The sequence below is a fragment of the Budorcas taxicolor genome, chromosome 22, assembly GCF_023091745.1.
Source record: "Budorcas taxicolor isolate Tak-1 chromosome 22, Takin1.1, whole genome shotgun sequence".
Lineage (NCBI taxonomy): Eukaryota > Metazoa > Chordata > Mammalia > Artiodactyla > Bovidae > Budorcas > Budorcas taxicolor.
Window position 1 is genome coordinate 35,194,870 of NC_068931.1, and position 26,661 is coordinate 35,221,530.

Sequence of the window (26,661 nt, forward strand, 5' to 3'; positions counted from 1 at the left end):
CCACTCCCACCCCTACTCCGGGGGTTCGCTCGCCCTGACGGCGACTTGGTCCGGAGACGCCTCCTCCGCCCTCACGGTGGCCCGGCTTGGCACTGCTCCTCTGGAAGCTTCCTGAGTGGCAGGCGGTGGGGGCGGCCCTGGGGAAACCGGGGCGGAGCCGGCGGCGGCCGAGGGGCCGGGCTACGCCTCCGGGGGCTGATCGACCGCGCCCGCTAGCGGAAGCCGCGCTTAGCCCGGCTGGAGCCGCTCGCGTAGAAGGTCCGAGGCAGCGCCGCGCCCGCTGTCGCCGGCTAGCTGGCCTCCCGCCCCAAGACCCGCTCCCCCGCGGTCCCCGCGCCATGCAGCGCCTAGCCATGGACTTGCGGATGCTCTCCCGGGAGCTCTCGCACTACCTGGAGCATCAAGTCCGGGTGGGTTTCTTCGGTTCAGGCGTGGGCTTCTCCCTGATCCTGGGCTTCAGCGTCGCTTACGCCTGCTACTACCTGAGCAGCATTGCCAAGGTGAGCCGGGGGATGGCGCGGGCGCCTTGGCGCAGGGCCGCGGGCAGCTTTGCCTGGAGTGACAAGAGCAGGCGAAGCCGGAGGTGCCGCTGGCAAGCCAAGGGCGAGTGGCCAGGGCCGTCCGGGGGGCCCCTTTCCCTGGCATCTGATGGATGCCCTCCGAGAGCGCGGGACCCTGCTGACCTCAGCGCGGGTGGCGCTACCCGGTCACCTTTCGCTAACCCGGCGGAGCTGCCCCCGAGATGCTCTCTTAACATTTTTCAGGGTGACGCCCGGGCGTCAACTCTCGCCTTTCCCTAGAGAGGTTTAATAAACCGCTCTTAGGTTCGTTGTGTTTGAAGAACTTGCATCAGGCTTCCAAGAAGGATATTAATCAGACGGGTCTCGCGCGCTGGGGGACTAGTCTGCGCTTGTTACTGGTTTTCGGTCGGCAGAAACTTTGCTCTGTTCTGGGCCCTTCACTGATACTGGCTCTCCCCACAGAAGCCCCAGTTAGTGACGGGGGGTGAGAGTTTCAGCCGCTTCCTTCAGGACCACTGTCCCGTGGTGACAGAAACCTACTACCCAACCGTCTGGTGCTGGGAGAGTCGAGGACAGACGCTGCTGAGACCTTTCATCACTTCCAAGCCCCTGGTGCAGTACAGGAAGTATGTAAATTTCCATTTTTCAGTTATTTCTTCAAAGTCACAGTGTTTTGCATACTTTCAGTGTTTGGTTCATAGAACCTCTGGCTTAGAAAGTATATAGAAGAGCAAGGAGGGATGAAGGTGGAAGGTACGTGTGCCACACACGCGCAACCGCAGGAAGATATTCACGTGTCACCTTTCATCACTGTGCGGGGGGAGGTGCTTTGGTGTAAACGGTTTATTTCTAAGATGACAGAGGTGCTTGGGACTTATCTTTTCCCAATTTGCTCTGCATCTGGCTCTGAGAACCTAGATTCTTTGATGATGTACATTGAGCTGGTGGTGGGGGTGAGATGGATGCCACTTAATTTGGACTTTCTGTGATGGACCCCAGTAAAATGCTTATCATATTGATAAGCAAATGGGTTTCAATGACAATGTCCTTAAGGTGTTAAAAGATGTGGTCCAGAATATATCAGTAAGCAGGAGATTTAAATGATGCCTATTATTAATTTTCCTGAGTCATCTATTCCTTTCTGGAATTTCTTTTGTTGCCTGGAACTTGCACCATTTATTTGGGAAAATTCTTCAAGGTTGTAGATACTGTGTGAGAAGTACTTGAAACCTTTAAGAAGCCAGTTTTGTAATATGCACTATAAGGAGACTGCATTATAGAATGAAGACAGCAAGAGCAGTGACCAGATCAGCAGTTTACTTATTCATCATTTCCCTGTTGAATTATTTGGGTGACCTCAATCAAATAGGGGTTAAATGCTGGGTATTTCAGAGTAATGAGGAAATGATTAAAATAAGTATGTGAAGTAGTCCGAAGTTCATTTTTATATACTACCTTTTACTGATCTTGCTGAAAATACTTATTGTACTAATTTCGTGACATCCATGCAATGGAAGAAAGTGATGTGTGTGTTAGCGGATGCAGAAAAAAGTTAAGATGACTAAATAATGTCAGGTATATATACGAAATTAAGAACTAACACTAAGACATGACTTGCGGGACTTCCTTGGTTGTCCAGAATTTAAGACTCTGCCCTTCCAATGCAGGGGTTGTGAGTTTGATCGATCCCTGGTCAGGGAACTAAGATCCCACATGCCATGTGGTGTGGCCAAAAAAGAAAAAAAAAAAAAAAGACTCGAAACACTAAAGGAGTATATCTTTTGTATTATTTCTTTCAGTGAACTTATTAAAACTGCAGATGGAGGACAGATCTCCCTGGACTGGTTTGATAATGATAACAGTAAGCGTTATATGGATGCCAGCACCCGGCCTACTGTCTTATTGTTGCCTGGCCTCACTGGAACAAGCAAGGAATCCTATATCCTTCATATGATCCACCTCAGTGAAGAACTAGGATACAGGTACCCATGAATGATTTCTTTTGTTTTTCACTTAATTCATTTTAAATGAGGCTTCACTGTGTCTACGTTTGTTTCTGAAATACTTGTTATTTCTTTCATGGATTAAGTAATCCCCTAAATTATTATTTTTCCCTGCTTCCTCCTTTCCCTCTTTTTTCAGGAAAATGCATAACTGAATCATTTCACAGAAAATAGCACTTCATCACTGAGTAACAGATTTTGGCCAAACAAATGAATGAAATTAGAATCACCTAGGAATTATAGGATCTAGGCCTGAGAAGCAGTAGGTCACAGTGAAGGGATTGCTGGGAGAACAGTGATTACAGACCCCTAAGAGACCACACAGGGGCCCTCATGTCAAACTTCATATTTGAACCCTGGATCCACTAATCTTCTCTCATCAGATCAGATACCAAGTGGTACAAAATATTCAGAATCAGCTTGTAGGTCATCCTTATTTTTCCAAAGGTGATCTGTGCCATTTCTGTCCACCTGAGTTTGCAGGTGCACAAGGCCAGGGCCTAGTTAATGATGGTGCAGCATTTTTAAGTAATTATTATTCAACTCAGTCACCAGATACTATTTAATTTTTCCGAGCAACTTAGCAACTTTAAGTTTCTGGTTCAGCTCTAAAATTTTAAAGCAGAGTCATGTGAAAGGTAGTGCTTTTTTGAGCCTTTGTCTTTTTCCACCAATGGTAATTATGGTTGTGGAATGCTGTGAGTTGCGGTTAAAGTAGAGTTGTTATCTTTTCTTAAACTTAGAAGACTTGTTTGTGTAAAAAACTGATGTTGACTTTATATTAATAAAAACATTTTCATATAAAGAAGAAAATGCAAAAAAAAAGAAGAAAATACCATAATAGCTGATTCAATTTTAATAAGTTGACTCTGATTTTTTTAATATATAAAGCTGATTTTGTTCATGAGGTGACAGTCTCTTGGAAGCTTTAAGATGGTATTCCAGAATTATGGTTCCAGTTAAATTTGTACTCAGAAATAGCAGGAATTTTATTATTATCCCATGTTTAAGCACCATTTAGTTAGTTCTGATTGATTCCAGTTATCTTGCTGAAACTTAGTCATGCTGAAAAAGTACAGATCATAAAGCTTTTTGTACATATTTAAATTGCTAATTCTATACTTTGCCTGAACTGTCTCCCAAGATTTAGAAAGTGCGTTTAAAAACAGTGACTTTTTAAAAACGGTTTACATCAAAAAAATCTTTGAAGAAAAAAAAAGGGGGGGGTACTTCTCTGGCACCTTAGTGGTTAAAACTTTGCCTTCCAATGCAGGGAGTGGGGTTTGATCCCTAATTGTGATGCTAAGATCCAACATGCCTTTTGGTCAAAAAACCAAAACATAAAAAGAAGTAATATTGTAACAAACTCAATAAAGACATTTTAAAAATGGGCCACATCAAAAAATAATCTTTAAAAAATGAAAACAATGTAATTGTAGGGAGATGGGGAGGAAGAGGAATGGACTGGGAATTTGGGGTTAATAGATACAAACTATTGCGTTTAGAATGGATAAACAACAAGGTCCTACTGTATAGCACAGGGAACTATATCCAGTCTCCTAAGACTGAGCAACTTCACTTTCACTTTTCACTTTCATGCATTGGAGAAGGAAATGGCAACCCACTCCAGTGTTCTTGCCTGGAGAATCCTAGGGTCGGGGGAGCCTGGTGCGCTGCCGTCTATGGGGTCGCACAGAGTCAGACACCACTGAAGTGACTTAGCAACAGCAGCAAGGTAAACCATAATGGAAAGAAAATAAGAATGTATACATGTATGTATAACTATATACATAAATAAACAAAACACAATGTAGTAAAAACTCAAAGACTGAATCTCATCAGCTGTAGAGTTGCCCGTAGGTGTGGCTTTTTCCATCACTTGTGAAAGTTTACAAATTTTATTACCATGGCTATCATTACACTGTGCTTCAAAGCTGTGAAAGTGAAAAAGTGAAGTTGCTCAGTTGTGTCTGACTCTTTGCCACCCCATGGACTGTAGCCTACCAGGCTCTTCCATCCATGGAATTTTCAAGAGTACTGGAGTGGGCTGCCATTTCCTTCTCCAGGGGATCTTCCCAACCCAGGGATCAAACCCGGGTCTCCTGCACTACAGACAGACATTTTAGGAAGGTTCTAGTTTCCTTAAGGGCTAAAATCTCTTCTACTGATTCAGAAATTTTATTGAGACTGTACAATAAAGAAGGCTTTACATTGTGAGGGGAAACAAAGAGTTATGGGCAATTGCCCTTATCACAAGGAGCCTAGAGAGCAACAGGCTAGACCAGTTCACTGTTGGCTGCTTGAAGACACAGCTTATTTGGGTTTCAGGAACTCTAATGCTGATCACACTGGATTAAAGGTAGCAGAATGTATGAATAAGCAATGACCAGTAAACTTTTCAATAGCCTTTGAGCCCAACCTCATTTGTTTTTAACTGCAAGGAATCTCTGACCCTACGTTGAGAGGGCTAGCTTTTGTTGTATAACAAATTATCCCCAAACATAGTAGCTAAAAACAGCAGCATTTCTACTCACAATTCTGTGCATCAACAGTTTGGGCTGAGCTCAGTTGGGTGGTTCTTCTGGCCTTGGGTGGAATGATTCATGCATTTGTGGTCAGCAGCCAGGGCAGCTCTGGGCTTGGGAGTCAGCTGTAGCAATGGTTCATGTCAGCTCCGTGTGATCTTTCACCCTCCATCAGGCTCACCAGTGTTCACTGGGTGGCAGAGGGTCCCGAGAGTCCAAAAGTCAGACCTCCCTGATGGTCCAGTGGTTAAGAATCTTCATGCCAATGTAGGGGACATGGGTTTAAAGAAGATCCCACATGCTGTAGGGCAACTAAGCCTGTGCACCACAGCTACTGAGCCCTTGCTCTACAGCCTGTGCTCTGCAACAAGAGAAGCCACAGCAATGGAAAGCCTGCAAACCACAATGCAGAGTAGCCCCCACTCGCCACAACTAGAGAAAGCCCATGCTCAGTAATGAAGACCCAGCACAGCCAAAATAAATAAATAAATAAAATTTAAAAAAATTTTTTTAAAGAATCTAAAGTGACAGCTGCAAGTCTTCTTCAGGCCCATTCCCTGGTGGTGGCTCAGACAGTGAAGAATCTGCCTGCAGTGCAGGAGACCCAGGTTCAGTCCCTGAATGAGAAAGATCCTCTGCAGAAGGGAATGGTAACCCACTGCAGTATTCTTGTCTGGAGAATTCTATGGACAGAGGAGCCTGGCGGGTGATAGTCCATGGGGTCACAAAGAGTCAGACATGACTGAGCAACCAACACTACGGTTTAAGCACTCTCACAATATTGTTTCTGCCAGATTGTATTCCAAACAAGTCATGTGGTCAGCCTTAAGTCAGCAGGTAAGAATTTAGACTCCACCTCCTATTAAGTATGTTTGCAATCTATTGGAGACAGTCAGGTGGTTTCAGTGCCGCTGACAGTAAAAAAAAAATGGATCCTGTGCTTTGGTACAAGTCTAGACTGAGTTCTTAGGTTGCAAAACAGATCTAAGTCACTGATGATCCCTTGCATGGGATGAAGTAGATAACAGAGCTTGGGGAAAGGTGTGTGATATGCGGGAAGTGCATGGGCTTTAAAGCCAGGTCTGGGTTCAAATGTTGGAACTGCCACTTGCTGAGGGACCCTGGGCAACTAATTTTTAGCTTCCCCAATATAGCTTCTCACTTACTACAGAGCTGAAACGAATTAGGTTGTAGCAGGTGGTTTCATGCCTTGAACAAAGTAGATCTGTAGCTATGTTTGTCTTCCTTCGTGAGCTTTCTATTCCCTGAGCAGAGTAGAACAGTTTTTTTTTTTTTTAAATAGTGTAAAGAGCAAGTATGAGCAAACCTGCTTCTTGGGAAACATCTAGTTTCCTCACAGGAATGTTTGTACATTATGATAATGTTTCTTATACAGTAGAGTTGCATGAGCACCCCAATATCATCAGGAGGGTGCATGTGCCTTCAAGCCTCAATTACTATCTTACAAAAAGTTCAAGTTTATAGGGAGGGTTGTGCATTCTGTCAGGTCACCAGGGAATCATTGGTGTTTCACTGGTGAGATATGATTTAGAGACAACTTACCTCCTCTCATGTGGACAACTGGGAAACCTAAAAATTTACTGTTACTCTTAAGTAGATGTCTTTTCCTGTACCCCAAAACTAACAAAGAGGCAGAACTTTGCTGTTAAAGTCCAGTAATTCAAAATTAATAATGAAAGGAAACTAAGCTGAGGGTCGTTTAAGGTAATGGTGAGCAAAGGAGGGCAAAGGTAAATGAAACTGAATGGGGAATACTTGGCCTGCCTTCACTGGCAGAGTGCACCATGTACTAGCTGAATTAACTTGCCTCTGGGAGGAGAAGAGAATTTGCTGAGTTGGACAACTCCAGTCATTCTTCCAAATTGTATCAATTAGAAAAGTCCTTCATCTCCCAGAGAGCAAATAAGGTAAGAAGACCAGGAGGCCAAGAGTGTGTTTAGAGAGAAGCCCTCACAGAAACCAGAGTACTGGAGAAAAAATTATTCCCTGTAATAAGTTATAATCATATAATTGATAAAGTAGCTGGAAATCTCATTCATTTCTCTAAGATTTCTTTAAAAAGAAATTCTATTCAATAACACAGCCTAAGAGGTATTATTTTATATACAAGGATAATATCCTGTTTTCTTAAATCTTTTTCCCATTCTCTGAATTAAGTTCCAACACTTTCCCAGTGGCTCAGTGGTAAAGAATCTGCCTGCTAATGCAGGAGGCATAGGACACTCGGGTTCGATCCCTGGGTTGGGAAGAGCCCCAGGAGGAGAAAAGGGCAACCTACTCCAGTATTCTTGCCAGGAAAATCCCATGGACAGAGGAGCCTGGTGGGTTATAGTCCATGGGGTCTCAAAGAGTCAGACATGATTGAAACAAACACTATACTGTATACTACTTCAAGTAAGGTCAGAGAGAAAAATGGTAACTCTAAGAGCATCTTAATCATCTTCTATTGAGACCATTCATCTATTTTATGCCACCCCCAACTAATATTTAAAAAGAGTGACCTGTCTAGAATTGTGTAATAATAAGTTCATTGACATCTAGGTCAGTTATTAAGTATTTTGGCACAATCAAGTACAGTATCAGAACCTCTGTTCCCAAAGAGCATAAACACAGTCTAGTGGAACTGACAGAGAATATTCAGTAATGAGGAAGAAATTCATTAGAGAGGACCAGGATTGGCTTCAAGTGACAGAAAACTCAAAATGACAGTGACTTAAACAAGATACAGGTTTATTTCTCTCTCATGTGAAAATATAAGAAGGTGGACTGAGATTCTGTAGCATCAGAAGAGCAAGTTTTGGGACTTCCCTGGTGGGCCAGTGGCTAAGACTCTTCACTCCCAAGGAGGGGGCCCAGGTTCAATCTCTGGCCAGGGAACTAGATCGCACATGCTGCAACTGAGACCTGGCTCAGTCGAATAAATAAATACTTTAAATAAATAAATAAATACTTTTTGGAAAAAAGTAAGTTTCTTTTCTCATGTCGCTTCATAACTTATGGCTGCTTCAGCTCCAGCTGTCACATCTGCATTCCAACCCCCAAGAAGAAGAAAAAAGGGAGACTAGAGAAAGCACCATCTTTTTTTAAGGATGCTTTGCAACAAATGTGCTTGTCAGTTTTGCCTTCCTCACATGGGTCTGCTCTTTCTTAGCTGGAAAGGATGTTTGAGAGTAAAATTTTTATTTGAAGCAGCTATGTACCCAGAGGAAACTTGGGGACTCTTACTGAGGAAGAAGGGGAGGGTGGATATTGAGAGATTCCCTGACAGTCTCCAGCACTGACTGATCAGAGCGTTGAAAGTGCCAGGATTCTGTACTACCAGGAAGCAAGCGAGACATTTTATAGAGGGAAGAAATAGGTCAGCATGGTTGGAGGCAACTGAAAGGGCCAGGAGAATGAGGGTGGATAAAGCACAATTTGAGAAGATGTAGCAGGGACGGAGGAGCCTGGTAGGCTGCCATCTATGGGGTCGCACAGAGTCGGACACGACTGAAGCGACTTAGCAGCAGCAGCAGCAGCAGCAGGGCAGGAGGAAGGAAGCCCAGCTGCTGGGCAAAAAAGGCCTCAGGAGACAAGAGCAAGAGTGAGTCACACATTTGTTTGTTTGTTTGGCCAAATGGCTTACAGGAGCCTAGTTCCCTGACCAAAGGATTTAACCTGGGTCCCCTGCAATGGAAGTGTGGAGTCCTAACCCCTGCACTGCCAGGGAATTCCTGGGTCACACAGTTAAATTTTGACAGAGAAATGAGGGAAACAGCAGAAGAGGACAAAAGGATCAATTGAGGAATTAGTCAAGATTGCAGGCTTATGTTTCAAAAAATTCCCTTCTTGCCACGCTTAAAAAAATACTCACAGGGGCTTCCCTGGTATCTTAGTTGTGAAGAATCCTCTTGCCAATGCAGGAGACCCAGGTTCGATCCCTGACCCAGGAAGGTCCCACATGCTGTGGAACAGCTAAGCCCTTGCACTGCAGCTACTGAAACCAGTGTGCCCTAGAGCCTGTGTTCAGCAACAAGAGAAACCAGAGCAAGGCAAAGCCCTCACAGTGCAGACAGAGAGTAGCCCCAGCTCACTGCTTCCGTGGTGGTAAAGAATCTGACTGAAATGCAGGTGACCTGAGCTCAAAAGCCTGGATCTGGAAGGTCCCCTGGAGAAGGTAATGGCTACCCGCTCCAATATTCTTGCCTGGAGAATTCCATGGACAGAGGAGACGGGCGGACCATAGTCCATGGAGTTGCAAAGAGTTGGACACAACTGAACACCTAACACACCAGCTCACTGCAACTTGAGAAAAGCCCACCCCCGCAGCAATGAAGACCCAGCACAGCCAAAAAGAAAGAAATCTTTTAAAAAATCAAAACAGAACATTAAAACAATACAGAAAGCACTGATTTTCTTCTGTGGTTTGACAGGACTGATATCTCCTGTCCTTCATGGCAGAGCCCACTATTGAGAGCAAGGATGTCAGTGTCCATCATTTATCTTTCTGAGATATTTAAAGTGGGTGATGACTTATTTTTTAAATTTTAGGATGATTAATAGATGTATGAAGTTGACAAAGAAGTAAAGGTCAAGTGTATCAAAATGCTTCAGCAAATGTCTTTTCAACATGAAAGTAATGCAGAAATACAAACAATTCCAGTGTCAACCTTTGACCATCAATAACTCTTTTACCTATTGGAAAGAAGAAAATTAGAGATATTTATGCTTCCTAGTTTAAAACTTACCATTATTGTAACTCTTAGAGCTATAAATGTTTCAGGAAGAATAAATACACATCACATGCAGAGAACTCAAAATTTCTTGACAACGCCACACAGTTGCTAATACAGATATATCAACCTAATATCTATGTTGTCTCCTTTTATCACTTTTTGTATTTTCTCTGTCTTTTTAATTTTCTCTCTTTGCTACTGTAGATTATTTTAGCCTAAGAGGTACTCCTTTATTCTCCTTTCCGTTAAAGTGGGAGATGATTTTCAAGAGGTTAAAATTTGACTAATTGTAAATGTTCCTTCACTTTCCAGTTTGGAGTTTGGGCTTGCGCATTTTTTTATGTAGAGGAAGTAGCACCAGTGGAGGCTAGATGGTTAGCTTTCCCTGAAGCATTAAGAGCACAGTGGAGGGCTGTCCGAAGACTCTTCCTGAGGGAGGAAGGAAGAGGAGAATGAACTATCGAAAAACAGGCACAAAAACGAAAGGATGAGCTTTGACTACTAGTCAAAGCTCTGGTTTTTCCAGTAGTCATGTACGAATGTGAGAATTGGACCATAAAGAAGGCTGACTGCCAAAGAATTGATGCTTTCGAACTGTGGTGCTGGCGAAGACTCTTGAGAGTCCCTTGGACTGCAAGGAAATCAAACCAGTCAATCCTAAAGGGAATCAACCCTGATTATTCATTGGAAGAACTGATGCTGAAGCTGAAGCTCCGGTACTTTGGCCACCTGCTGCAGAGAGCCAGCTCATTGGAAAACACCCTGATACTGGGAAGGATTTCAGGCAGGAGAAGAGAGTGACAGAGGATGAGATGATTGGATGGCATCACCAACTCAGTGAACCTGAGTTTGCACGAATTCATGGTTTTGAGCTTTTGAGTTTTGAGCAAATTCAAGGAGATGGTGAAGGACAGGGAAGCCTGGCATGCTGCAGTCATGAGAGTTGAGTTGGACACAGCTGCAGTCGTAAGAGTTGGACACAGCTTAGTGACTGAACAACAGTCTAAAAGCAGTATCTTAGATAAGACATCATTTTAAATTAACATCAGAATGTTTTTTATCTGAAAGTATGTTTATGATTTGTTGTTAAAATAATTTCATTTTTGAAGTTTTGAGAATGAGTCAGTTAACTTGATTATTCATGAGACTGACTAGGTGAGATAATGCTAAATGTTAGAAAGCACTGAATGAGGTACTTAGCTTATTTAATGGCATTTCTGGGAAGGGGTATGGTGGATGCCAACAAGTGATCCTGTTCTCTAGGGAACTCGCTGTTAGATGTTCCACTATAAAATGATACCTTAATTAACAAACTTTCAGGGACAAAGCTCTTTTTATCAGAGCTGACATGCACTCAAAGGGTACTCTGTGTTCAGAGCACCCATCTTTTTGGAAAAAGAGACTTTAATGTTACTAGCTTAGATAGCATGGGGCAGCATAGTGAGCTGTTTAATTGGATCACCAAGTCAAATCTGCCTGCATTCAGATTCCAGCCTTGTCACATACTACCCCTGTTTCCATGGACGAATTATTCAGTTACTCTGTGCCTCAATTTTCTCATCTGTAAAGACACCTATACTTCATAGGGTTATAAGGATTGCATGTAATATATATGAAGAACCTTGGCCCATGATGAACATTTGTTAAAGCACTAAGCTAGGAAAGTTAAAGAAGTGAATCAGGCCATGGTCTGGTTTAGAAAAGACCCTTGGACTTCCCTGGTGATCAAGTGGTTAAGACTCTGAGCTTCCAATGCAGAGGGCATTGGGGTGGGTTCCATCACTGGTCAGGGAATTAAGATCCCACATGCCTCACATTCTTTTAGTCTGGCCAAGGAGCATCATTCTTTTAGTCTGTTCAGATGGAAATGAGGTACTTACCTGTTATCAGCTGAGAAACCATCCTAGGAGGGCCCAGAGACAGCAGGGCCAGGCAGTGGGCAGAACAGGGAGAAGGAAGGTGAGACCTGGCTAAGGTGGAGCAGCCGTTGGAATCTACGTTGTAGAACACATACATGTCTGATTCAGTTTGGGGAGATAAAGTTGCCAGCAGTGAGCTGTGATGTAGAGTAATTCCTGTTAGTTCATTACTATTATTTATTTTATTTTTTATTAAAATATTATTATTATTATTGATGTAGAACTCTTTTGCTCTTAAATAGGATTTTCTGTAGGTTAGTTCAACTGGGTCTTAAGTTAACAGAAATACCAAAGAGACCCAGCTGGAATTCTAATTAGTAAGATAAAATATGAGAATGTCAGAAAACAACTGAGTAAATGTTAGGGAAAATGGGAGCACTAATGGGGAAAAAAGATTCCAATAAGACATTTTCAGAGATTGTTGAAAGAGAACTCTTGACACTGATGGTATAATAAGGTTTTCAGCTTCCTCACATCAAAGATAACTGACGTTTTCCCCTTGTGGCCCTGGTTTTGAAATATTTAGCCTAATAAATTGCGTTTAGTTAAATGTTAACTTGTTGGTCTCTTTTTGTTTTAAATTCACGAGGGCACTTAGAGCTTGTGATCAGCAAGAAATAATTAGAATTGCTATTTTTGTTTACCATAATTAAATTTAGCTTTGTTGAGTGCCTGCCACATAATAGGTGCTCACTCATTCATTCATTTCAGTCGCTCAGCCGTGTCCGACTCTTTGCGACCCCATGAATCACAGCACGCCAAGCCTCCCTGTCCATCGCCAACTCCCGGAGTTCACTCAAACTCATGTCCATCAAGTCGGTGATGCCATCCAGCCCTCTCATCCTCTGTCGTCCCCTTCTCCTCCTGCCCCCAATCCCTCCCAGCATCAGAGTCTTTTCCAATGAGTCAGCTCTTCGTATGAAGTGGCCAAAGTACTGGAGTTTCAGCTTTAGCATCATTCCTTCCAAAGAAGACCCAAGGCTGATCTCCTTTAGAATGGACTGGTTGGATCTCCTTGCAGTCCAAGGGACTCTCAAGACTCTTCTCCAACACCACAGTTCAAAAGCATCAATTCTTTGGCGCTCAGCTTTCTTCACAGTCCAACTCTCACATCCATACATGACTACTGGAAAAACCATAGCCTTGAGTAGATGGACCCTTGTTGGCAAAGTAACGTCTCTGCTTTTTAATAGGTGCTATACACAAGTTATTTTATTTAATATGAACTCAACTCCAAGATATATATTACTAACCCCATTTTACCAACCAAAAGCAGAACTATGGTATTAGTAATTTCACCAGAATTAAACAGTGTGACAGGGTTAAGTTTCCACTGTGCAGCCTTGCTGCAGAAAGATACATGACTTCTGTTCAGTTCAGTTCAGTCACTCAGTGTGTCTGATTCTTTGCGACCCCATGGACTGCAGCTTGCCAGGCTTCCCAGTCCATCACCAACTGACTTCTGTGAGGCTCTTTGAAATCTTGGTCATTTTTGAAATCTCTCCTTTACTACATTTTCACATCCTTGGATATCTCAGGCTCCCAACTTGGGAACAATTAGCTCCTCAAGTCCCATGATTTTTGCTTATAGACTAGATAATGTAGACCTGTAATATCACAGGACTCAATTTTATCAGGAAACTAAAGACACGACAGGCAAATAAGTCATGTTTCCTACTCAGAGAATAGATTTTATAGGGAAAGAGTTGAAACAAGAGAATGAGAGAATGAGGCTCATGATTTATGAATTAGCTTTCACTGTTCTCCATTACCATGTGATGATCAGGAGCTGGGCATTAATGTGGTCATTAATATATTCTTGTTAATTGTGTGTTTGATTTCTGATGCTTCATATTCTAGACGAAAGTATATGAATTATATTTATCTGTCTTGATGTCTTTCTGATCTTAGTGATGTTGGAAATATTCAGGTATTATCATTTTTTAATGAGAATGTATTACGCTATTGGATGTAGTGTTATACAAATGTAAATTGGGTTAAGATAGTTGATTAGGTTATACAAATGTGAATTAGGCTAAGATAGTTGTTAATGTTTTTCATATACTTTATATATCTTTACTAATTTTTTTGTCTTGCTGATGTGAGGATGTTAAAATCAATATGATTATGGATTTTCTATTTCTCCATTTAATTCCATTGATTTTTATGTCATGTATTTGGAACCTCTGTTATCAGTCACGTGTACATTTATGATTGTTAATCTTCCTGTGAATGAACTCTTACATCATTATGATATGTCTTTCTTTGTCTCTGGTTATAACATCCATCTGATATTACTGTATCCACTCTGTCCTACTCAGGCTTATCATTTATGTGATATATCTTTTTTTATACTTTAACTTTCAAAGTATCTGTGTTTATTTTCAAGTGCATTGCTTGTAGATAGCATATAGTTGGGTCTTGAAGGTTTTTATCCAGTCTGACAACATCTACCTTTTAATTAAAGCTTTTAAGTCCAATCACATTTAATGTCTTTATTGATATGCTAGATGTTGAGTTTACTGTTTTACTGTTTAACATTTTACTGTTTTATGATTTTTGATTCCCTCCTTCCCCTGTCACTTTTCTCTCTCTTTTTGAGTCTATGAATTGTGTCTTTTAAAATCAAATTTGTAAAAATTTTGGCCATTATTTCTTTAAATTTTCTGTCCTATTCTCTCCTCTCCTTCTGGCTCCAAAATTACAGGCATGTTTGATCTTTTGATAATGTCCCCCAAATCAATGAAATTTTATTCATTTTTTTCCAATCTTTTTTTTTTTTCCTCTCTCATCTTGAGATTGGAAGTGCAGTTTGCAAATCCAGTGAGTATTTTTTATTTCAGTATTGTATTTTTTTAACCTAGGCTTTCCATTTTTGATAGGTTTTATTGTTCTTCTGATATTTCCTTTAAAAGAAAATTCATTACAAGCTAATTTTCATCTATGTCCTTGAGGATAGTTATAAAAACAGCTTGAAATCCACACCTATTGATTCTAACACCTTGGGCTGTCTCAGCTTCAGTTACATTGATTATCTTATCTCTTGAGTTGGGCCACATTTGTCTGTTTCTTCACAGTATAGTAATTGTGGATTTTGTTCCCATTGTACAGACTCTGGATTCTGTTAAGTATTTCTAAAGAGTTTCTATACATTTTCTAATGACTGATTTTTGTTCTTCAGGCAGATAATTTGGGTAAATTCAAACTTCAAACTCTGCCCCATCTGCAGCAGACAGCAGCTGAGGTCTCTGTCCAGGTTTTCATCCTTACCTGGACTGCTTGGGGCCCATGTCACAGAAAACTCAGTCAGAGCTGTGCACCCCGTGTTTTTATCGAGAATTTAGGCCTCTGCCTCTGTATCTCTCTCTTTTCTGAGGTTTCCTCCCTCATTTTCTCTTATAGTTGCAGCAGATTCTGTTTTCTGATTTTCAAGCCCATGAAACTGAACATTTTTATTTGACCTTTATCTATTACTGGATAATACCAGCTGGTGCCTCCCCTCAGGCAAAAAGCTGTGAACGAGACTTACCCAATGCCATTTTTTTTCTTCCAAGTGTCAAGTCCCATTTAGTTTCTGCCTGCTTTGGGTGTTCTCCATTGCCTTTATAATTTAGCAAGCATTTAGTTATTATTCTATGGAAGGGCTGGCCTTGCAGGATCTACCATGACATTTCTGGAAGCAGAACTTCCTTGTCATTTTTCCTTAGCCTGGCAATCTGCACCCTAAGCCTATTTTGATCCTAACTTTTTTTTTTTTAATTTTCTTTAGTTTCTATCATTAGCCTAGTATCATGTTTCAACTAACATGATCTATTTTCTCATCCCTTAGAAACTTTTATACATTCCTACATAGCGGCTCAGATGGTTAAGAATCTGCCTGTGATGCGGGAGACTTGGTCTTCCCGATCCCTAGGTCGGGAAGATCCCCTAGAGAAGGGAATGGTAACCAACTCCAGTATTCTTGCCTGGAGAATACCATGGACAGAGGAGCCTGGAGGGCTACAGTCCTTGGGGTCACAGTTTGACATGACTGAGCAGCTAATACTTTCACTTTTTCTTCCTGAGGCCAGGAACCTTATATTTTTATTTTGTTTTTCTCCTACAAGCACTAACTGAATCTTTAATTCAGTAACTAGTCTGTTCAATAAATTTTTGAATGAATGAGTCATTCCAATATTAATATTCATGTAAAATGCCTAGAAGATGATCTAGCACATAGTAAACACTGATAAATATTATCTGTTGTTATTATCTGAAATCAAAATAGTGATCCCTTAATATTCTTCTCACTCCAGCCTTTGCTGATTATTCTTTTCATTCATAGACTCAAAGACTCGTGGAATCTTAGAACTGAAAAATAAAGTTGTATGATAAAAATTCCTTTGTTCTTGTGGATCACTGGGCTTGAGCAGATTCAAGGCTATCTGACCCATTTCTTTGTAACAGTGGTTCTCAATCAAGTGGTTCTCAATAGCCCTTCTACAAAGAAGTACTTGATCCAAAATGCCCATAGTGCCCAACGTTGAGAAATCCTGCCTTGTGGGTAGCTCTCTGCCTCTTACTTAACCTTCTTTAAGAGCTTTCCTAGTTAATGTGGTCTGTTGTCATAGAAAATTCTCAATTCCAGATTTTATTTATTTAGTGTCTCCTCTTTATTTGTATTTTACCTGTTTTAAGAAGAAAATTTAAATAGTTAAAATGCATAGGAAAAATAAGTTTTACAGAAAAATTTCCCTCATATACATACCCTTTAAAATTACTTGGAGGGAACTTCTCTGGTGATCCAGTGGCTAAGACTCCATACTCCCAATGCAGGGGGCTCGGGTTTGAACCCTGGTCAGGGAACTTGATCCCAGATGCCACATCTAAGAGTTTGAATGGATCTTGCATGTTGCAACTAAGACCTGGTGAAGTCAAATAAATAAAACTTAAAAAAAAATAAATAGATAAATAGTTTGGGAGAAATTGTGAAAATAATTTGGATAGAGCAGTTATAAAGTTAACAGGGGCCTATCAAATGTCTTAGGAAGAGTAGTTGTATTTCAACCAGTTCTTTTCATTTTGCTAAAGTGTCCCCTGACAATGATGAAGGCAGAAAAGGGGTTAAATGAGAGCAGCTAACTGATTGTCACCAATTGGATGGGAGAAGGGAGCCATGTGGAAGCCTTCAGGCTTCCTGCCTCCAAAGCTGCTCTGTCTTATCCTCCTGTATCTCTCTGCCTCATTCCCAAGGCTAGAGGTAGACACTGTGGTGAACGCATAGCTTAATCCATAGAAGTACATACAGATGATTGAACAGGGTCAAGAACAAAGGCCTGTGGAAGGGTCAGTACACTTTCTCCTCTAGCGAGAGGTATTGGAGCTGTGAGCCACTGTTCAGAGTTGCCTAAAAGAAAGTGCAGACATCTCTGTCTGCAGTTTGGAAGAAAATCCCAGGTGCGTAGGCTGCTCTTTCCTGAGTGTGCAGACCATCGCTTTCTTTCTCCTCACTGGCTCTGTCCCCTTCTCTCAGGGGATATCTTACCCCGGAAGCCATTTTTTATCCTGAAGTGGTGTTTGCATGCTGAAAGTGGTTCTTTTCTCAATGACAGAAAGCTTCAAGGTCATAATTAAATTTAGCTCCAATTCCTGTGTTACTTAGGTGCTTATGCAATAAATACAGGTGGCTGTCTTGCCATTCTTTTTTAGCAAAGATTAACTGACCGTGCAGCACTTTAACTTTCCTGCATGTTTTTGTAGTATATTTAAAATCTTTCTCTGATTAATCAATAAAATTTAATATTTCTAGCCTTGTCTCAAATCAGAGTTCTGAGATTTTAAATAATTTGTCTTCTTTAAGTTCAGTTCAGTCGCTCAGTCATGTCTGACTCTTTGAGACCCCATGGACTGCAGCACGCCAGGCTTCCCTTCCATCACCAACTCCTGGAGTTGACTCAAACTCATGTCCATTGAGTCAGTGATGCCATCCAACCTTCTCATCCTCTGTCGTGCCCTTCTCCTCCCACCTTTGATCTTTCCCAGGATCAGAGTATTTTCAAATGAGTCAGTTCTTCGCATCATATGGCCAAAGAGTTGGAGTTTCAGCTTCAGCATCAGCCCTTCCAATGAATATTCAGGACTAATTTCCTTTAGAATGGACTAGTTGGATCTCCTTGCTGTCCAAGGGACTCTCAAGAGTCTTCTCCAACAACACAGTTCAAAAGCATCAGTTCTTCAGCGCTCAGCCTTCTTCACAGTCCAACTCTCACATCCATACATGACTACTGGAAAAAACCATCGCCTTGACTAGACGGACCTTAGTCGGCAAAGTAATGTCTCTGCTTTTCAATATGCTGTCTAGGTTGATCATAACTTTTCTTCCAAGGAGTAAGCATCTTTTAATTTAATGGCTGCAGTCACCATCTACAGTGATTTTGGAGCCCCCCAAAATAAAGTCTGACACTGTTTCCATTATTTCCCCATCTACTTGCCATGAAGTGATGGGACCAGATGCCATGATCTTCGTTTTCTGAATGTTGAGTTTTAAGCCAACTTTTTCACTCTCCTCTTTCACTTTCATCAAGAGGCAAATCTGAGGTTATTGATATTTCTCCCAGCAATCTTGATTCCAGCTTGTGCTTCATCCAGTCTGGCATTTCTCATGATGTACTCTGCATATAAGTTAAATAAGCAGGGTGACAATATACAGCCTTGACATACTCCTTTTCCGATTTGGAACCAGTGTTGCTTCCTGACCTGCATACAGATTTCTTAAGAGGCAGGTCAGGTGGTCTGATATTCCCATCTCTTTCAGAATTTTCCACAGTTTGTTGTGATCCACACAGTCAAAGGCTTTGGTAGAGTCGATAAAGCAGAAATAGATGTTTTTCTGAAACTGTCTTGCTTTTTTGATGATCCAGTGGATGTTGGCAATTTGATTTCTGGTTCCTCTGCCTTTTCTAAAACCAGCTTGAACATCTAGAAGTTCACGGTTCACACATTGTTGAAGCCTGGCTTGGAGAATTTTGAGCATTACTTTGCTAGCATGTGAGATGAGTGCAATTGTGTGATAGTTTGAGCATTCTTCGGGATTGCCTTTCTTAGGAATTGGAATGAAAACTGACCTTTTCTAGTCCTTTGGCCACTGCTGAGTTTTCTAAATTTGCTGGCATATTGAATGCAGCACTTTCACAGCATCATCTTTTAGGATTTGAAATAGCTCAACTGAAATTCCATCACCTCCACTAGCTTTGTTTGTAGTGATGCTTCCTAAGGCCCACTTAACTTCACGTTCCAGGATGTCTGGCTCTAGGTGAGTGATCACACCATCGTGATTATCTGGGTCATGAACATCTTTTTTATGTAGTTCTTCTGTGTATTCTTGCCACCTCTTTTAATAACTTCTGCTTGTGTTAGGTCCATACCATTTCAGTCCTTTATTGTACCTATCTTTGCATGAAATGTTCCCTTGGTATCTCTAATTTTCTTAAAGAGATCTCTGCTGCTGCCAAGTCGCTTCAGTCATGTCCGACTCTATGCGACCCCATAGACGGCAGCCCATGACGCTCCCCTGTCCCTGGGATTCTCCAGGCAAGAACACTGGAGTGGGTTGCCATTTCCTTCTTCAATGCATGAAAGTGAAAAGTGGAAGTGAGGTCGCTCAGTCGTGTCCGACTCTTAGCGACTCCATGGACTGCGGCCAACCAGGCTCCTCCGTCCATGGGATTTTCCAGGCAAGAGTGCTGGAGTGGGGTGCCATTGCCTTCTTCAAGAAGGTCACTAGAAGCTGTTATAACCCGTCTTTCTCAGTCATCATAGCCAGGGAGCTATTGGTTATAAATAAGTAGTTTGGTAGGTCCATACCATTTCTGTCCTTTATTGAGCCCATCTTTGCATGAAATGTTCCCTTGGTATCTCTAATTTTCTTGACGAGATCTCTAGTCTTTCCCATTCTGTTGTTTTCCACTATTTCTTTGCAATGTTCACTGAGGAAAGCTTTCTTATCTCTACTTCCTATTCTTTGGAAGTCTGCATTCAAATGGGTATATCTTTCCTTTTCTCCTCTGCCTTTTGCTTCTCTTCTTTTCATAGCTGTTTGTAAGGCCTCCTCAGACAACCATGTTGCCTTTTTGCATTTCTTTTTCTTGGGGATGGTCTTAATCACTGCTTCCTGTACAGTGTCACAAACCTACGTCCATAGTTCTTCAGGTACTCTATCAGATAGAATCCCCTGAATCTATTTGTCAGTTCCTCTGTATAATCATAAGGGATTTGATTTAGGTCATATCTGAATAGTCTAGTGGTTTTCCCTACTGTCTTCAATTTAGGTCTGAATTTGGCAATAAGGAGTTCATGATCTGAGCCACAGTCAGCTTCTGGTCTTGCTTTTGCTGACTGTATAGAGCTTCTCCATCTTTGACTGCAAAGAATATAATCAATCTGATTTCGATATTGACCATCTGGTGATGTCCGTATGGGGAGTCTTCTCTTGTGTTGTTGGAGGAGGGTATTTGCTATGACCAGTGGGTTTTCTTGGCAAAACTCTGTTAGTAGGGCCTTTTAGTAGGGGCTCTTCTTTCAGTAGGGCATAATAAAGCTGTCTATATGACCTTTCAGATGCGAGAAAGAATTCCTTTGCAAAAACATCCTGAAGTAAAATCTAACCCCCTACCCGGTCCATCCAAGTCATGAATATTTATTAGTGAATATTCAATTCATTGGTGCTAGAACCCATACGGTGATCAACAGTACCTTGAAAGAAGGCAATTAGAGTATATACACAATTGTTCTGTATATTCTTAATTATAGGCTTTTTGTATTTGTTTCTTCTGTGTTAAATACATCATGAAAACAAAGATAGTAAATGCTTTAAACAGACAAAAGGGATGTAGGGTTAAATTAGAACCTTAAATAATCTTGATTGATTAGTTAAGTAGATAGACAAAAAGAAAATGAATTTTAATTGACATGAATATAGATTCACTAAGCCAAAGAGAACCTATGCAGATACAAGTCAGGATTTTGTGTGAGGATGGCAAAAATACATATCTGGGGTTATGGTTGATGGAAAGTCTTGTCAGTGCAGAATGACTGTGTAAAGGTAGCGTGGTGTGGCAACTATCGTTGCTACTAATTAGCTAATGGTCTTTGTATAGTTACTGTCAGCCGGTGCTACTCTGAAGCCCTTCACTTATGACCACTGACCCAGGACAGGCAAACAGGATTGTAGTACACAGAGCTATTCTTTCCTCCCCTAGGTCAGCCGAACACCAAGCAGTAGCGTAGTGGGGTCCCAGCCTTCCAGCTCAGGTGCCATGTCCCTCGCAGTTCTACCTGTCATGATGTTTTCACTGCAGGTAAAATTCCAATCTCTCTATTTGCTGGGCTTTGAGGGGACAAGAGCTATTTCTCAGGATAGGAATAGATGCTCATTCCCTAGTGGATCAGATGGTAAAGAATCTGCCTTCAGTGCAGGAGATGTGGGTTCAATCCCTGGGTCAGGAAGATCCCCTGGAGGAGGAATTGGCAACCCACTCCAGTATTCTTGCCTGGAGAATCCCATGGACAGAGGAGCCTGGCGGGCTACAGTCCATGTGGTCACAAAGAGTCAGACACGACTGAGTGACTAACACTTTTATGTTACAAATAGAATAGTTAGAAGACATTTTTTAATTTGAAGCAAAAACATTTAAGTTTGACTTGTATTCAGAATTGTTTTAATAATACTTATTGGAGGCCTACACATCTACATAGGAAGAAGTTGTAAAGATTCTGCTTTTGGTAGGAAAATTTAGTACCACTTTGATATATAGTTTTCTGGTTTGAATCCATATGTTGACTTTAGAGAACTAGAAATGTATTTTAGTGCATTTAATGACATTATCAAGCGTCCTTGTTTCTTTGGAATAGATTTCTAAGAACCTTTTAGTGCTCTAATACAGGCCCAAGAAGAGGATGTTAATATTATATTGTTAAGATCATGCATAAAAAATAACAAAAATTATTTTCTTGGTTTTTAGATATGTGGTTTTTAACAACAGAGGAGTAGCTGGGGAGAATCTCTTGGTAAGTAAATTTAAAATGACAGCAGCTTAATTTTTAAAGAAATCCAGTTTTATAACAAAAGATATTCTTTTTGATTTAAGATAACTTATTATATCAATAATACAAGTTCATTGTGGAAAAATACGGGTAAGGGGAGAAAAAAGAAACTTGTAAAACCCATAATTATACAACCAGGGGAATCCTCTTAGCCTGTGTCCATCCAGATCTTATATTTAAATTTTTAAATGTTATATATTTCTATTTTTTTAAATAAGGCTTTATTTTGTAACTTAACTTTTTATACTTACTGTAGGTTAGCATCAACAAATATTTATCAACATCATTTTTAATGAAAAACACATTTTCTTTAAAAATTAACTAGTGCCAAAAAAAATTAACCAGTAGAGTAATACTTGATTTACATAAGAAATTTACTATTATTGTAAAACAGACTGACTGCATGTTATATGCTTATTTGCCTGCCAAAGTTTACATAGAAGAGATATTATTTTAAATCAGTTTTTTTCCCCCTTTTCTAACCCCTAAGCTTTTGCTAGGGTAGAATTTCTTGCATCTCTTGGAAAATCATCACTATCTGGTGTTTTACCTGTGAGTTGGAATGAGAAATATTACACTCACTGAAATTTTCTTGAAGCTTTTCGACTGTTAGTCCCTCACCACTTCAACAGGTCAAAGGCAATTCTATCAGAATAGAAAGAACCTTTTTTTTGAGTCATTGATAGAGATTGATATTAAGACTATAAATAATTGTCATGCTTTAAATAAACATTTATGATCATGTTACTATGTTGGTACATTATGAGAATTTGTGAGGAGAAAAGAGCTCTTGCACTTTGCTTGATAAATCCTGGAGGGGATTAAGATCAACCTGATTGCAAAAGCTAAAGTTATAAAGTGTTTACAGTCTTACTCCAGTTCCTTGTGAAGGTGAAGATCCCGCTTTCCTTATTTGGTCCAACCCTGTAGGAATCTCATAGGTAAGTTTGTAGGTACTCTGAAAGGAAAGATTTGAATGTGTCACTGGCTCTGGACCAAGCAAGTCATTTCTGAACAGCTATGTGTCCTTCCAGATGCTTAGAGGACACAAAGCTGGGAAAGGCATGGTCTTAGGCTCTCAAGAAAATAACGCGCTGAAAAGTAAAGGCCATTTGGTCCCATAAAATGAGAACAAAGGATCTGTTTGTTCAGCAAAGCTGTGTTGTATGCCTATTAAGTCAGATACCTGTACAAGGCCATAGTGAGGAGTGCACACATTATTACACACAGCCCTAGCCCTTTTTTAGGAAACTTGAGTTGCAACAGAGGGTACATAAGTTGCAAGAGATATATAAAAATACACATAGTACAGTGCTAATTGTGACCAGAAAAAGGTATATTAAGGCTACAGAGATTAGAGGGAAGGAGTAACTAACTCCTGGGGGAGGTGGGAGAACATAACATTGGAGGTGGGTTTGAGCTGGATCTTGAAGGTTATGGTATTGAACCAGCAGAGAGGAGAGAGAAGTTTTCTCAGCATCAAGAACGAGATGGTAAAGAGCGTGGACAGCAAGTCCTTATTCGTGGAGGGATAACTATGGTGATCATTTTCTCTAATGTTTATTGAGTCCTTAGAGTATATCAGTTATGTCTTTTCCTATTGATGTTCAGCCTGTGATTTAGAAACAACCCTGTGATTTAGGTGAGCATAGCCACATGATCCCCATTTTCTAGATGAAGAAAATAAGGCACAAGCAGGCTAAGAATGTGCCCTCACCAAGAAATTCAGAGCCAGGATTCAGACCAGGTAGGCTGACTGTGTGCTTACGTTCTTGACGTTTGTGCTGTGCTCCTTCTTATTGCTCAAGGAGTGCTAGGAATTCTCCCAGAAAGGGAGGGCCAGATTTTGAAGAATCATGTGGAGGACCCCAAGGAACCTACTGTTGAACCGTTGACTCTTTCTGAAGTTTCTTTATGGATGTATAATTGACATATAAAATAACTTAGTTATGTTTTAGAAAGAAAACCACAGCAGAAAAGTGATGGAGGGGAAGGAGGCTTGAAGGCTTGGCAATTACTAAAGATCTATTCAGAGAGTGAGGCGCTTCCCTGGTGGCTCAGTGGTTAAGAATCTGCCTGCCAGTGCAGGAGATGCAGGTTCGATCCTTGGGTCGGAAAGATCCCCTGGAGAAGGGAATGGCAACCCACTCCAGTATTCTTGCCTGGGAAATCTCATGGACAGAGGAGCCTGCTGGGCTACAGTCCATAGGGTTGCAAAAGAGTTGGACAGCAAACAGCAAACGTCAAGAACATAAGCAAATAGTCAGCCTACCTGGTCTGAGCGACCAAACAACAACCATCCAGGGTGTAAATGTAGAGGTAGGGGGAGAGAACAGAAATGAGGGGTTTTTCTGGGGCAGAAAGAATAGTATTCATTGTATTGTGGGAAGTGGAGAGAAGGGAGTCAACGTCAGCATGTCTAGTTTTGCTGAACTATAAAAGGCTAATTTGGTGAAGGGTAATATTTGCTGGAATAGGAAATGTAGGACAGTTTACAACATTTTGGTGTTATCGAAATACCAAGTTCAGTTTTAGATGTTGGGGATGCTTTGATGTCATCCGGGTGGAAATTTCTCGTAAACACTCAGATGTACTAGACTGGCTGTCAGAAGAGACATACAGGCTGGAGAAAGGCATCATGGATTATGGGTATACAGTGGAACCAGGAGGTCAGGAGTAGATGAGATTGCTTAGGAACCGTTGGTCTAGCAAAGGATAGAGTCTTCGAATACAACAGACAGGAAGGAGGAGAGAAAAAGATGAAGAGGAGGGAGCCTGGGAAGACTTCTGCCCTGAGCATTTACATTTAATTGGAAATTTACTTTGAAAGAAGGCAGCAACCCAGTAACTTTGAGCCATAAATTTGCACCTACATGCTCAGTCATGTTCGACTCTGCCTGCCAGGTTCCTCTGTCCCTGGGATTTTCCTGGCAAGAATGCTGGAGTGGGTTGCCATTTCCTCCAGGGGATCTGCCCAACCCAGGGACCAAACCTGAGTCTCCTGCATTGCAGACAGATTCTTTACCTCTGAACCACTGGGAAAGCCCCATAAACTTGCATAGATTTTTTAAAAAGTCTCCACAAGAATACTTCGGGAGATTTTACAAAGGGACAGTAATTAGACAATTTTTTTTTTTTTTTACTTGTAAATAACTCACTGAGTTCTAAGCAGGACAACAACAACAGGATAAGAGAAGCTTGGTCTCTGGCGTCTTTTACAGTGCCTTGGTTAATTCTGATGAACTGATACCCCCAGCAAATATCTGTATCCTAAACACTAATTCAATCTAGCTTTAAAAAGAATAGGATATCAAATGACTTAAATATAATGACTAAGATCATGGCATCTGGTCCCATCATTTCATGGCAAATAGAAAGGGAAAAAGTGGAAGCAGTGACAGATTTTATTTTCTTGGGTTCCAAAATCACTGCGGATGGTGACTGCAGGCATGAAATTAAAAGATGCTTGTTCCTTGGAAGAAAAGCTATAACAAGCCTAGACAGTGTATTAAAAAGCAGATACATCACTTTGCTGATGAAGTTCATATAGTCAAAGCTATGGTTTTTCCAGTAGTCATGTATGGATGTGAGAGTTAGACCATAAAGAAGGCTGAGCACTGAAGAACTGATGCTTTCGAACTGTGGTGCTAAAGAAGACTCTTGAGAGTTCCTTGGACAGTAAGGAGATCAAACCAGTCAATCCTAAAGGAAATCAACCCTGAATTGGAAAGGCTGATGCTGAAACTGAAGCTCCAATACTTTGGCCACCTGATGAGAAGAGCCGACTTACTGGAAAATACCCTGATGCTGGGACAAATTGAAGGCAAGAGGAGAAGGGGGCAACAAAGGATGAGATGATTGGATGGCATCACTGACTCAGTGGACGTGAGTTTGAGCAAATTCTGAGAGATAGTGAAGGACAGGGAGGCCTGCTACAGTCCATGGGATCAAAAAGAGTGGGACATGACTTAGTGACTGAACAACAACAAAAATGAACTATAATTTAATATACATTTGTAGCCAAATGGATCAAAAAAAATGAATTGCCAATATTGATTGTTAGAGCTGGCTTTGATACTGAGAGCTCTTGAGAGCCTTTCTTCTTTCTGCCTTAGAGCTATGAACAATGACTGTTTCAGACTAGAGGAACTCTATGAGTATTTATACCTTCCCTGTTCCAGAAAGAACTGGATATAGCCCAGACCAAAGTAAGTAAGACTTTAGGGTAGTCATAATAAAGAACAAGAGATGAGTCAGCAAAGATCAAACTGGGAGAGGAACTGACTCACTGAAATTAATCCAAGAGAGTTAGCAAAGGTGACATGGAATTTAGGGTAAGCCATTCTCTTAGGGGTGGAAGAAAAGCAAGAGGAAAAGATTTGCTGAAATAAGTTGGTGATATACTTAGAATTTATAGGGGTGGTTATGGCCCCTGCAAAGCAGAATAAGAAAGTAGAAATCTTCCAGCACCATATTGTCCTTATTTCTAATTAGTCTTTGCAGGATTAAGAGAAAGCCAGAAGCCTTGCTTGCTGGGAAATGAGAAGCCTGCACTTTTCCCTCTCTGGGCCTCTGAGCTGTGGAAGACAGAGAGTCCCAGTCTTAGTAGACTAATCCTGATATCCCTGCAGGCACCCTCAAGGTGGACAGTGCCTTTTCTCGAATTTCTGCAGGTTGGTTTTCAAGGTCAGGAATCCAGGAAGCCAAGTTATACACAAACTGCCTCAGATTAGTGATTACTTTGGGAACTGTCATGTTTCCAGCTTAGTTTTGGAATGATGATTTACCAAGAACTCAGTGAAACCTGAGTTTGTTAAAGGTTACACTCCCTCTCCTTTTATTTATAGGGTTATGAGATTTCCATGTCCCTAAACCCA

The 26,661-nt window shown here is 41.1% G+C and overlaps 1 protein-coding gene across 1 annotated transcript in view; it reads left to right on the forward strand.

Annotated features, from left to right (window-relative positions):
• Positions 1 to 264: 264 nt before the first annotated feature.
• The window catches only part of ABHD3 (abhydrolase domain containing 3, phospholipase), a 56,135-nt gene continuing 29,738 nt past the window's right edge, over positions 265 to 26,661 (forward strand). Inside the window, exons 1-4 of the mRNA XM_052660482.1 lie at positions 265 to 500; positions 984 to 1,147; positions 2,321 to 2,503; positions 21,703 to 21,748. Of these exons, the coding sequence (XP_052516442.1) occupies positions 339 to 500; positions 984 to 1,147; positions 2,321 to 2,503; positions 21,703 to 21,748 (555 nt within the window). The 5' untranslated portion in view covers positions 265 to 338. The remainder of the gene's footprint in view (positions 501 to 983; positions 1,148 to 2,320; positions 2,504 to 21,702; positions 21,749 to 26,661) is intronic.